Below are 12,861 nucleotides of genomic sequence, written 5' to 3'. Positions count from 1 at the left end.
ATGTAATCCTAAAATTCAGTTTTTCCTGTGTCTCGGGGGTTGTGTGGCACACATGCCCCCACGGATGCTGGCTGGGCCCCAGGATGAGTTAGACAAGAGAGTCAGTCCCCTCTTCCAAAGCTAGGCTCCATTTATACCCTCCATAAAGCAGCACCGGCTACTGACAATTCATCAGTTGTTACCATGCCAGTATTTGGGCTGGTTATACACATCTGTCCAAAACCAAACAATTCTCTTGCTGTATAAAGCAAGAGAAAGAAACAACTGCTGTAAAAGGAAACAAGCAGTTCTGCCCTAAGCTAGCTCCAGGCTTTCTCTGCTCTTTCAGAGATGCTACCACTGCTGCTGGAGACACTGATCTCTCTGATCCAGCGCGTTCACTCAGAGCGAAGAGCCTGGCAGGAAGACACTTGGGCTGCCTGATGTCACAAAAATCTTCCTTTCCTGGAGGAGTTATTTTTATGAAAAGGCCTTTGACTGTTAAATAATCCGGGATTCAAGCAACTGTTTTTCTCTGTGGCAGTGTCCTGACCTAGACAACTTAGGGAGATAAAGGCACTATTGACTTCCTAAGCCCCAAAAAGACATATATTGGAATCCAGATAAAACCCCAGCACTGGACCGTGGGGTTTAGGGTTTTTTGTTTTGTTTTTTCTTTTTCCTTTTCTCTGATGAACCAGGAAAGCCTTGGTCAACAATTCCCGTTGCCTTTGCTTCTTATCTGATTCTGGAGTGAGGGCCAGGAAGAAGAGGTAGAACTGGACCAGCGGAGTTCACACACCGCAACATCATTTCACTGTGTTGGGTGCAAATTATAGAAGCTGCAAATTATATAGAGATAGGAGACATACATGTCTTATCTCACCAACACCTACCAAAAGGGGTGTTGCAAAACAGGATTTAGAAGCTAAACTAAAGGAATTACCTCACATTGATGACCACCTTTAAAATACATGGCCTGATACTCAGACTGTTTACCACTCACTTAAAAAAAAAAATTCTTGCACTGGGCTTGGGGGAATACACCTTTAATCCCAGAACTCAGCAGATAGAGGCAGGCAGATCTCTGTGAATTTGAGGCCAGCCTGGTCCACAAAGCGAGTTCCAGGAGAGCCAGGGCTGTTAAATAGAGAAACCTGCCTTGAAAAACAACAAAAACCTTAAGTTTAATCAAAAATTCACCCACTGTAGAATAGTCACGTCCAGTTCCATAATTTAGTAGCCACAAGGAAGGGTCTAAGTGCGCATGTCCACAGAGGACATTAGCCAAGCATGACCTCTAGGTACCCTGCAGGGCCTCCAGACACTGCTGCAGCCATGGCAGCAGGTGTGAAGAGAGGTACACAAGCCCTGAAAGTGCCCGGGTCACACGACAGTCTGACAATGCACACAGAGCTCCTAAAATACTTCCAAGTTGGAATAGCATATGCAAATTGCCAAGCCTCTAAAAAGGATATCCTGGTAAGTGTACAATTCTAATTTATTTAGATGTGTACGGGAATGAGACGCGCCTGTTGACTAAACAGCCCACACAAACAGAACCTGTTTGTAAAGATAGGCCCTGGCTGGGCGGTGGTGGCACACACCTTTAATCTTAGCACTCAAGAGTCAGAGTAGGTAAATCTCTGTGATTTCGAGGCCAGCCTGGTCTACAGAGCTAGTTCCAGGACAGGTTCGAAAGCTACAGAGAAACCCTGTCTCAAAAAAACAATAAATAAATAAGAAAGAACAAAAGAAAGAAAAGGAAGGAAGGAAGGAAGGAAGGAAGACCGGGTCCTGGATAGAAAGATGTTTTAATTAGCTGGTTTCTTTTTTTTTTTTTTAGTTTTTCGAGACAGGGTTTCTCTGTAGCTTTGGAGCCTGTCCTGGCACTAGCTCTGTAGACCAGGCTGGCCTCGAACTCACAGAGATCCGCCTGCCTCTGCCTCCCGAGTGCTGGGATTAAAGGCGTGCGCCACCACCACCCGGCTTAGCTGGTTTCTTGGAATCAACACAACCAAGAATTCAGACAACACAGAAGGGGATGAAAGCACCTGGAGATTGATGAGCTGTTTAAATTAATCTGTAGTGTGGGGTCAGTACTTCATAACATGACTTTATTGAAACACTGTCTTCACAGATATAATGAAGTTAAAACGAGGTCATTAGGGTGAATCAAGTCCAACATGAGGGGTGTCCTTAAAAAACCAGGGCAACTCAGACAGACATTCCTAGAGGACTGATGATGTGGAGACACTCAGGATGACTAGGGAGAATGAAGATAATGTAATGATGCATCTTCAAGCCAAAGCACACCTCAAACTACTCGAAAGCAGAGCACAGGCAAGGGCCTACCTTCCCTTCCAGTTTCAGAGAAGCATGGCCATGCCCACAGCATGATGTCAGAGGAGCGTGGCCTTCCCACACCTTGATTTTGGGGGCTTCTTGCCTCAGAACTGTGTGAAAATCTCTTGTTTTTGTTTTTGAGATAGGTTTTCTTTTCCTTTTCTCTGTGTAGCCCTGGCTGTCCTGGAACTCATTCTGTATACCATGCTGGCCTCAAACTCAGAGATTCACCTGCTTCTGCCTCCTGAGTGTTGGGATTAAAGACATGCACTACTGCTAAGTTTTGAGACAGGTTTTCACTCTGTAGCCCAGGTTAGTCTCAAACTCCCACCTAGGCACTTGAGTGTGGTTGATACTGTTGTGACCCACCATCCTTAGCTTACTTCTATCACTTTAAGTCTTCAAGTTCTTTACTACAGCAGATCTAGGTAACTAATACATTTGCTCTCCTGGTTCAAAATCATAGCAGTAATTGTTCAAACAATTAGTACCATTTGTAATTTTTTCCCCCTGCTTTTCAAGACAGGGTTTCTCTGAAGCTTTGGAGCCTGTCCTGGGACTAGCTCTATGTAGACCAGGTTGGCCTCGAACTCACAAAGATCCACCTGCCTCTGCCTCCCGAGTGCTGGGATTAAAGGCATGCGCCACCACTGCCCAGCCCCATTTGTAATTTCTATTAAGGATTTTATCAACTAAGCTTAAAATTAATGTGTTACACAATATTCGTAGCTCTAGACTATCAGGCAAGAGATTCCTAGATATGTACCCAAAGCCCTGGTCCTTCTTTTACCTATACTACACTGTGCCTTAACAGGAACACTACTTTCTTTTTGGTCTTCTCTTCCCTCTTCTGGTAGGTGAAGGAACTGAACAAGATGCCCATAAACACTCTGCTGGTGAAGCTGGCAGTTGTGAGTCCCCCACTTTAGGCACTGGGTCCTCTACAAAAGCACTCTTAACTGGGTGCTCTTAACTACTGAGCCATCTCTCCAGCCCCTGTTTGAGGTTTCTTATTTTTTATTATTTATTAATTTTGTGTTTATAGGTATGAGTGTGGGCATGGTCACACCATGATACATATGTAGAGGTCAGAAACAACTCTCAGAGTGGGTTCTCTCCTACATGTGCGCCCTGGGGAATCAAACTCAGGGGCCAGACTTGGCTGCAGGTGTCCTTAGACCTTCTGCCATCTTCTGGACCTCTGTTTTAATTGTTTGTTTTTCTAAGATTTATTTATTTATGAATGTGAGTGCTCTGTCTTCACACACACCAGAAACCAAAGGAAGAAATCTATCTGGTCCCATTACAGATGGTTGTGAGACACCACGTGGTTGCTGGGAATTGAACTCAGGACCTCTGGAAGAGCTGTCAAGTGTTCGTAATGTTGAGCCATCTTTCCAGCCACCTCTCCCCATCTGAGTTTTTAAAAATTATAACTATATTTTATGTCTCTATTTTTTTTCTTCCTAAAGATAAGAAAAAAAAAATCCCAAGTAATGTGATTAAAAAGCTTAGTTCCAGGAAAGACACTGATGAAGCACTTCACTTTTGCTGGTTCAGCTCTGGAGAAGCTACTCCCAAACTAGCTAGTTAGGATCCCTTATAGCATCACAAGAGTCCAAGGACCTTACCGATCTTCTCAGGATCAGTAATACCGACTGTCAGATCAAACTGGTCCTCCTGTTCTTCTTCCTCTAGCTTTTAAAGAAAAATGCAGAGAGTTGACACAAAGAAGGCTAGATATTACACAGCATCCAATACCTGCCAGTATAACAAAGTCAAGATGTACTTTTCAGTGTTCAATCTGTCCATTTCCAGGAGCTCCAGTGAACCAATACTCACAGTTTAAGATGTGAACCAGTTCACAGGTCACTTTCACATCGATTACTTAAAATCTTACTTTCATGATAATAATTATAGAATTTTGGCAGACTTGGCCTTTTTTGGGCAAAGAGGAAATAGAACAAGGTTTATGGGAGCTTCTGACAGTAAATAGCACCAGTGACAGCAAAGCCTTTATGCTGTCTAAGAAAGAGTTCCTGTTTGGATTCTGGCTGTGCATCGAGCAGAGGTCGTCAGGAGCTGTAAATCTTTACTCAGGTTCAAATCCAAATGAACTCCAGATGGCAGCACACAGTCCTAAGACACAAAAGCGAGATGACCAACAGTGCATAGTCTCACCTCCTCGTAGCTTGGCTGCGGTTTCGGAGAATTTGTGGCTCCTTGCAGAGAATGAGAACTAAGGGTTTTGGCTGGCATCATTTTCTGGTTATTCTGTGTACTATCCAGGGAGAGCTCCACTGTGGCATCTGAGAACAGTTGATATTTTAAAATGAGTGTCAATAATGGGTTTTCCACAAGAAAAATGGCAAGCACCAACACAACAAAAACAAGAGCCATGGAATTTTGACACGACTGGAAAGAGACAACACTGAGGGACTGTTATCATCATGGGTTTGGTAAAGCAAGCTCTCCCTCTTCTGCCCAGACACAACTGTCTGGCTACCTTACGTCAAAGAAACAATGATCTAGCAAAAAGACTCCACAGCCAAAATAAATGCTTAAATAATTTTACTCTTGGAAGTGGTCACTTAAAACCTTACCTGAAACTCATTTATTCTTGTTTTTAGTTGTTTGTACAAGACAGCACCTTTGGTTATCTGCTTTATAAACAGCATGACAGAACCGGCAATCACACATCAGAGGAAGCCTCAGGAAAAGTATCAATTAGAAAATACACAGTAACACTTGGGGAAGGGTAGTTTGGTACACATGAGTTACACTGACAGTTCAAGAACTATTCACAGCCTGCACTGGTAGCCCATGCCTTTAATCCCAGCACTTGGCAGGCAGAGGCAGGGGAATCTCTGTGAGTTCAAGGCCAGCCTTAACCACAGAGCAAGCTCCAGGACACTCAGGGCTGCACAGAGAAACCCTGTCATGAAAAACCAAACCAAAACACCAAAACAAAACAAAAACAAGCTGGGCGATGGTGGCGCACACCTTTAATCCCAGCACTCGGGAGGCAGAGGCAGGAGGATTTCTGTGAGTTCGAAACCAGCCTGGTCTACAGAGCTAGTTCCAGGGCAGGCTCCAAAGCCACAGAGAAACCCTGTCTCGAAAAACAACAACAACAAAAAAAAGAAAAAAAAAAAAAGAAAAGAAAAAAAAAACCCAAAAATCCAAAACAAACAAAAAGAACTCATCACAAGACAGTTTAGCTATATCCCAACAGATTAAGCTATAGTTTCTAAATGCTGTTGGAATGGGGAGGGGCGTAGCAGCCCCTCAAAACACTTCTGATCAGAACAGTTTTCAGAATGAAGATCTGATTTTATATATTTATTTATTTTTGGTTTTTTTTTCTTTTTTTTTTTTTTTTTTTGGTTTTTCGAGACAGGGTTTCTCTGTGGTTTTGGAGCCTGTCCTGGAACTAGCTAGCTCTTGTAGACCAGGCTGGCCTTGAACTCACAGAGATCCACCTGCCTCTGCCTCCCGAGTGCTGGGATTAAAGGCGTGTGCCACCAGATCTGCTTTGTAAGAACTGAAGATTTGCTTTTTAAGAGCCGCCTCTCTGAAAATGCAGGTGAGCAAAACAACTCGTTCTCTAAGTGTTCCGGAGAAATGACTTCTAAAATAGCATTCTGTACCATTTTTAGACATTAAAATTTCTTATGCAAATGCACTTCCAATGTGGAGCAACAAAGCTAGAAGTTCTAACCCCAACCAGTTCATTGCTTTTCTTTTTAGTAAAGAAAAACATAAATATCCACTTGTGGGTCTGACTGTTACGTGTTCAGTTTAGTTTTGGGGACTACAGAGAAAGCTGCTTCCTTTTCTTTCTAGACTTGAAAGGGGAGCTAGGCAGAACCATAGGAGTTTAGATTACTGTGCTGACAACTGAAAGCGAGTCATTTCTGTAAAAGACCATGCCATGGGGACATAAAAGAGGAAGCAGCACACGGAACGAGTGTGTTAGGTTGTGAGGTCTTTGGAACAAGCAGCCAGCTCAAGCTTGTATTGGAGGTTCACTACCTGAGATCCCACACAACAGATGAAGTTAGTAAGTGAAGCGTGTACTGTTCACTGAAAACCTTTGGGTAAAACTGGGTGTCATAGGTTGTACCTGTGACCCCAGCACTCCAGCCAGGCCTAGAGCACAGACCTAAAATCTAGCTACTCATGAGGCTGAGATAGGAGGACTGACAATTTAAGGTCCACCTGAGCAATTTAGTGAAGCCCTTTTCTCAACCAAATAAGCAAACAAAAACTGACTGGTATCCTGTCTAGCTTTTATGCTGACTTGACACGAGCAAGGTCATCCTAGGGAAGGGAGCCTCAGTTGAATAATGCTTCTGTAAGATTGGGGTGTAGACACTCTGTAGGGTATCTTAATTAGTATTTGATGTGGGCCCAATCCATTGTGGATGGGGTCATCCCTGGGCTGGTCCTAGGTTCTGTAAGAAAGCAGGCTGAGTAAGCCATGAGAAGGAAGTCAGTAAGCAGCACTCTCCACGGCCTCTGCATCAGCTCCTGCCTCCAGGTTCTGCCCTCTGTGATTATGGACTGTGGGATGGAAGTGTCATCAAAATAAATCCTTTCAGCCAGGCGGTGGTGGCGCACGCCTTTAATTCCAGCACTCGGGAGGCAGAGGCAGGCGGATCTCTGTTAGTTCGAGACCAGCCTGGTCTACAGAGCTAGTTCCAGGACAGGCTCCAAAAACCACAGAGAAACCCTGTCTCGAAAAACCAAAAATAAATAAATAAATAAATAAATCCTTTCCTTCCCAGTTGATTTTGGTTGTGTTGTCTCACCACAGTAATAGAAACCCTTACTAAGATAGCTAGGGATCTAATTCAGCAAAAGGACACTTCCTAATATATGTGAGGACCAGGATCAATTCCCAGTACCATGAAAGAAAAAAAAATTCCTAAGAAGTTGAAGTAGGGGGCAATGGTGGCGCACGCCTTTAATCCCAGCACTTAGGAGGCAGAGGCAGGCAGATCTCTGTGAGTTTGAGGCCAGCCTGGTCTACAAGAGCTAGTTCCAGAACAGGCTCCAAAACCACAGAGAAACCCTGTCTCGAAAAACAAAAAACAAACAAACAAACAAACAAAAAAAAGACGTTGAAGTAGGAAAACAGAATGATAGGGAGTTTGAGGCCATCTTGAGCTATACAAAAGGATGCTGCATCATATGGGTACGATGTAATCTAAGCTTCATGCTTATAACCTTAGACTTGGGATGCTGAGGCAGAAGGAATGCCATGAGTTTGAAGCTAGCTTGGGTCACAGAGTGATGAGGGAAAGGGAGAAGAGAGAGAAAAGGGAGAGAAATCTTTAATTTGCTTTTTGATTTTTCAAGACAGGATTTTTCTGTAGCTTTGGAGACTGTCCTAGAACTCACTCTGTAGACCAGGCTGGGCTTGAACTCAAAGAGACCCACCTGCCTCTGCCTCCCAAGCGCTGATATTAAAGGTGTGTGCCACTACTGCCCAGCTGATACAGTATTTCTATAATTCCCCTGACCACATTTCTAACATTTAATAATTTAGCTCATGTTCTTTCTTTTCTTTTTTCTTTCTTTATTTTTTTTTTTGGTTTTTCAAGACAGGGTTTCTCTGTGTAACAGTCCTGGAACTTGCTCTGTAGACTAGGCTGGCCTTGAACTCACTGAGAACCATCTATCTCTGCTTCCCAAGTGCTGACATTAAATGTGCACACTACCACTGCCTGGCTTTTTTTTTTTTAAAGGATTTGTTTTATTTGTTTAGAGATTTTGTTGTAGTTTTTTGGATGACCTCGGACTCCTGATCTTCCTGCCTTCAGTTTCCAAGAGTTGGGATCACAGACATAGACCTCCATTGTACTGGGTTGGGCTGAAGCTTTTCAACTTATGCATATGTATGGTGGTTTTGACTTTAATAATTTATAATTTAATAAAGGTGACTAGAAGGTACTTAAACTCTGAGTCTCTACTTGCCTGCAAAGAGATCCTGTGGCTCTTGGTCTTGTTCCTCATGGATCCCATTTTCTTTGGAACCATTTTTGATAGGAAAAAGGGATGTGGTTTTCTTTGGAGACTGGGGCTGACTCTGAAAACAAAGAGATACTCCGAATAAGATAGAACCATTAAAAACCAACTCAGCATACCTAGAAAGTGAATGTAGTGTCCCTCTGCTCCCACAGGTGTTAAGAAGACAGGCTGGCTAGTTAGCCAGCTCAGTAATCGGCAAATCATTGCTAGAGTTGAGACTGCTGCTGCTCAGGTGGCCTCAGGGCTAAGTTCACACGGTTTAGGATTAATTTTTATAACTGTAATCTTGCTGGAATATGATACCCAAGCCACAAGATACCAACATAGATATGGATACACACAGATAATTTCTTAAATCTGCCCCAATGCATTTCTGTTTCTTAGCTGATGACTTTTCATTTCAAATGCTGACAGGGTATATTCTAGTGACCAGCACACCACATTGGAACTCCAAATCCAAGCTCTGGTTCTAGGCTTCCTTTGAGGTATTGGCTAAATTGTTAACTGAAGCTTAGACATTCCCAACCCACCTGACAGACCTAGGAAGACATAACACTTTCTATCTAATGCTGCTCAGAAATACAGTTCAGGTTTTGTTGTTGTTGTTGTTGTTTAAATCTGGAACTCACATGGACAGAAATTTTAGCCATATTCCATGGTAGGCTGAAAAATAAGACCAGTCATGCTTGGCCTAATGGTCACACAGTGAAAACACAGTTGGTCAGTGCAGAGTCACAAACAAGGGTAGGGAGGATCCCCAGGCCGGTACCAGCAGGAACAAAGCTGGATTGTACAGCACAGAAGCACACAGCTTGTGCTACTGCAGGGCTTTGAAGTCAGGCCCTAAGGCCAAGTCAGTTAAAAGACCTGACGAAAGGAACCTTCCCTAAAGCATTCCCTTAACGAATCTGAGGGAGTCTGTCCCTTGGACAGGCCTTTTTTAGACCCACAGAACAAAGTAAAATGACAGCTCTTTTGGGATACTCCCTGAGTTTGTCATGCAAACAGCTTCCTCTTCATATTGGGCATTTCCCTTTCCAGAACAGAACATTTTAGTTGCATTTGATTTGTATTAGCTAATAATGCTTTTATGGGGGCTGCTGTGTTAATGAGGTTCAGCGGTAGATGCTCAGACAGTATCCTCATCTGTCAGAGACAGTGGTCCCTCCTCTAGCTGCTCCCAAATCTAGCGAACAAAACTGAATTACTTCTGAGAAAACAAAGAAGCAAAATGAAAACAAAATTAACACTTCCTGCCTCAAACACTGCTTGGCCACCCTCCCTATACAACCACTTCCTTCCTACACTTTCACTCCCCATGCTCTCAGAAGCCACCTGATTCCACTTCTTTCCCACTGGGACCAGCGTCTTCAGATAGAAAGCCTGGAGAGCCGGGCAGTGGTGGTGCACACGCCTTTAATCCCAGTACTCAGGAGGTAGAGGCAGGCAGATCTCCATGATTTCGAGGCCAGCCTGGTCTACAGAGCTAGTTCCAGGACAGACTCCAAAGCTACAGCGAAACCTTGTATTGAAAAACCAAAAGAAAAGAAAAAAAAGTTTTTTGCATGTTTTAAGAAAGCTAGTTTTGAACAAGTAAAATTCCAATATAAATTCATTTTTGGAGAATGAAGAGACACACACAGTACACTGAATGCAGAGCCAATTCTAATGCTTTTTATAAAGCATACTTGTAAGACTTTTTAGTAAGCAATCCTGGTAACGCAGGGCAGCAAGTTCAAGGCCACACTGAACTACTCAGAGCCTGTTTCAAAAACACTCTGGCTCCTTGTTAATGCGTTACAGCTACCTATCAGTTTGAAAGAGGAAGCATTTCTAGGCAGCCAATGAAAATAGTGTCTTGTAGTAAATAGAGTCAAGAAACTATCCTGCCTATCTCCCCTTGTCCTTTTTACATGAGAGCAGCATTCTCTTTTGTTAGCAGAGAGGGTTCCTAGCTCAGATAGCCACACCTGCTGACTCCTTTTGGCTGTTAATTATAGCAGGTGGCTCCACTGATCAGTCTGTCGGAAAGCTTCTGCTTATTGCAGTAAGAGCACGGTGGGCTAATGCTATCTAAACTGTGCTAGAAAAATTGTGCAGGAAGAGGGCACGCTTGTTAAGACCAATGGGTAATCTCTAACAATTATCCACCTCAAACTCTTAGGCACAAGCCATCAGTGTGGTTTTCTTTTCTTTATAAACTTTAATTTTCAGTGCATAAACTTTATTTTTTGTTTCTCTTTTTTGAAAATTTATATACATTTGTGTTTGAGGGAGTTGGATCCACTGGAACTAGAGTTACAGGCAGCGGTGAGCTGCCTTGTGGGTGCTGGGAAGTGAACCCAGGTCCTCTGGAGGAGCAGCTGTGTTCTTAACTGTGCAGCCATCTCTCCAGTCCCAAGAGTGATTTTCTTAGTACAGAAGGCAGGTGTGGGCTCCTCAGAGCTGACGCCACCAGTCTGCACTGAAACCACTGCCGGGATTCTGGGCAACTTCCCTTGAAGTTAGCAGTTGTGATTCTTCCCCTTGTTGCCTAACTGCTCTTTGCTCCACATAGGACAAAAATTACATTTAAGAAATCCCAATAGGGCTCTTTTCCATCTTCCTCTCGGAGAGGCAGCTTTGTTTCTGCCTCTCTCCCCACTTCTCTCTTCCCCCCTTCTCTGTCTCTTTCTCCTCTTCTCTCTCTCTCTTTCTCTCCCTCTCTCTCTGTCCCCCCCCCCCTTCACCCTTCCTCCTCCATAACCCCCTGAATAAACATTCAACCTCACCCTGCAAAAAAAAAAAAAAAAAAAAGAAATCCCAATAGGGTCTGTCAAAACTCTCAACTGGGGCTGGAAAGAGGCTCAGCAGGTAAAGGTGCTGCCACTAAGCCGACAACACAAGTTCAATCCCTGAGATTTACATGGTGGAAGGAGACACTTGATTCCTGAAAGTTGTCCTATGACCTCCATATGTTTGCAGTGGTATGAATACACATGTGTGCGCATACACATAAATATTATAAGTAACTGCATTAAAAAAACCAGAATTGTACTAAAAGGCCCACTCCAAAGTAAATGCTATGGTAACATGGCTTTTGGATGGTTAGAGTACTTATTTTTTTTAAATATTTATTTATTAATTATGTATACAATATTCTGTCTGTGCATATGCCTGCAGGCCAGAAGAGGGCACCAGACCCCATTACAGATGGTTGTGAGCCACCATGTGGTTGCTGGGAATTGAACTCAGGACCTTTGGAAGAGCAGGCAATGCTCTTAACCTCTGAGCCATCTCTCCAGCCCCTAGAGTACTTATTTTTAACATTTGTTTGCCGGGCGATGGTGGCGCACGCCTTTAATCCCAGCACTCGGGAGGCAGAGGCAGGCGGATCTCTGTGAGTTCGAGACCAGCCTGGTCTACAGAGCGAGTTCCAGGACAGGCTCCAAAGCCACAGAGAAACCCTGTCTCAAAAAAAAAAAAAACCAACAAAACATTTGTTTCTTTTCTTTTCTTTTTTTTTGAGGCAGGGTTTCTCTGTGTAACAGCCCTAACTGTCCTGGAATTCACTTTGTGGATCAGATTGGCCTCGAACTCACAGAGATCCTCCTGTCTCTGCCTCCTGAGATTTAAGACATGCACTATCACGCCAGGCTGAGTATTTTTTAAAGAGAAAACGAGTATAACTGAGTAAGGCTAAGGAGTTAAGGAAACCGCAACCACGCTGCTTTAATAAGGCAAATGAGGGAAGAGTCAGTTCCAGGTGCCACATCTACACAGCAGGTAGGGGAGTCTTTACCAGCGACTCTAGAAGTGCCTGGCATGAAATAATACTGCCCCCTTTGCCACCTCTATTAAGGAGAAACAAATGCGGCGGTGTTAGTATATTAGTTGCTCGCTAGTAGTAAACTATCACAAATCCAACAGTGTAATGGTGCAATCTCATCATTCTCTAGTCCTCCCAAAGTCCACACATCATACGTCAGGCAAAAATCAAGATGTCAGTGGGGCTGCTTCCCTTTCTGAAGGTATTAGGGGACAATTTTAGAAGGTAAATATCTGCTGATGACTCTTCTCCCAGAATCATGTTCAACATTTAATATTTGTACTTGGGAAAATGAACATTCTGCATCGGTTGGATTCTGTGTGCATCTTACTCTACAAACTGGGTAAATAAATGGTTAATTTAAATATTTCACAGTATTACTTTCTCTCATAGCTTTGGCAACCCCCCCTCCCCATACACCTTGAACCTCATGAGCCACAGAATTCAAGGGCTGGTCTCTGAATTTGGAGAGGAAAATTACAATTTCAATTTCCCTTACCTCTGGCCAAAAAGCACCATTTTCTTTGATCATACAGGAAGGCATATTGTAACGACAGCACTTGAGACAATAACTAATAGACATTAGGTATTTATGCTCTGTTTTGAAGTGCTAGAAATAGAACTCAGAATCTTACCTGTGCTGGGCAAGCACGTCACCAGTGAATCACAGCCCAACAGTAGGTATCTGTTTG

The 12,861-nt window shown here is 43.4% G+C and overlaps 1 protein-coding gene across 2 annotated transcripts in view; it reads right to left on the bottom strand.

Moving 5' to 3' along the window:
- The window catches only part of Snx1 (sorting nexin 1), a 36,457-nt gene that overhangs the window by 14,731 nt on the left and 8,865 nt on the right, over positions 1 to 12,861 (bottom strand). For both annotated transcript variants that reach the window (XM_041679719.1, XM_041679720.1), the window contains exons 2-4: positions 8,308 to 8,419; positions 4,507 to 4,634; positions 3,957 to 4,023 (exon numbers count right to left, since the gene is read on the bottom strand). In XM_041679719.1, the coding sequence (XP_041535653.1) occupies positions 3,957 to 4,023; positions 4,507 to 4,634; positions 8,308 to 8,419 (307 nt within the window). The remainder of the gene's footprint in view (positions 1 to 3,956; positions 4,024 to 4,506; positions 4,635 to 8,307; positions 8,420 to 12,861) is intronic.

Source organism: Microtus oregoni, unplaced genomic scaffold (genome assembly GCF_018167655.1).
Source record: "Microtus oregoni isolate MIOR12 unplaced genomic scaffold, Mior012 000032F_ref0000030, whole genome shotgun sequence".
In the NCBI taxonomy this organism is placed as follows: Eukaryota; Metazoa; Chordata; class Mammalia; order Rodentia; family Cricetidae; genus Microtus; species Microtus oregoni.
Note: the sequence above shows the minus strand (reverse complement) of the source record. Positions and strands in the feature narration are given on the sequence as shown.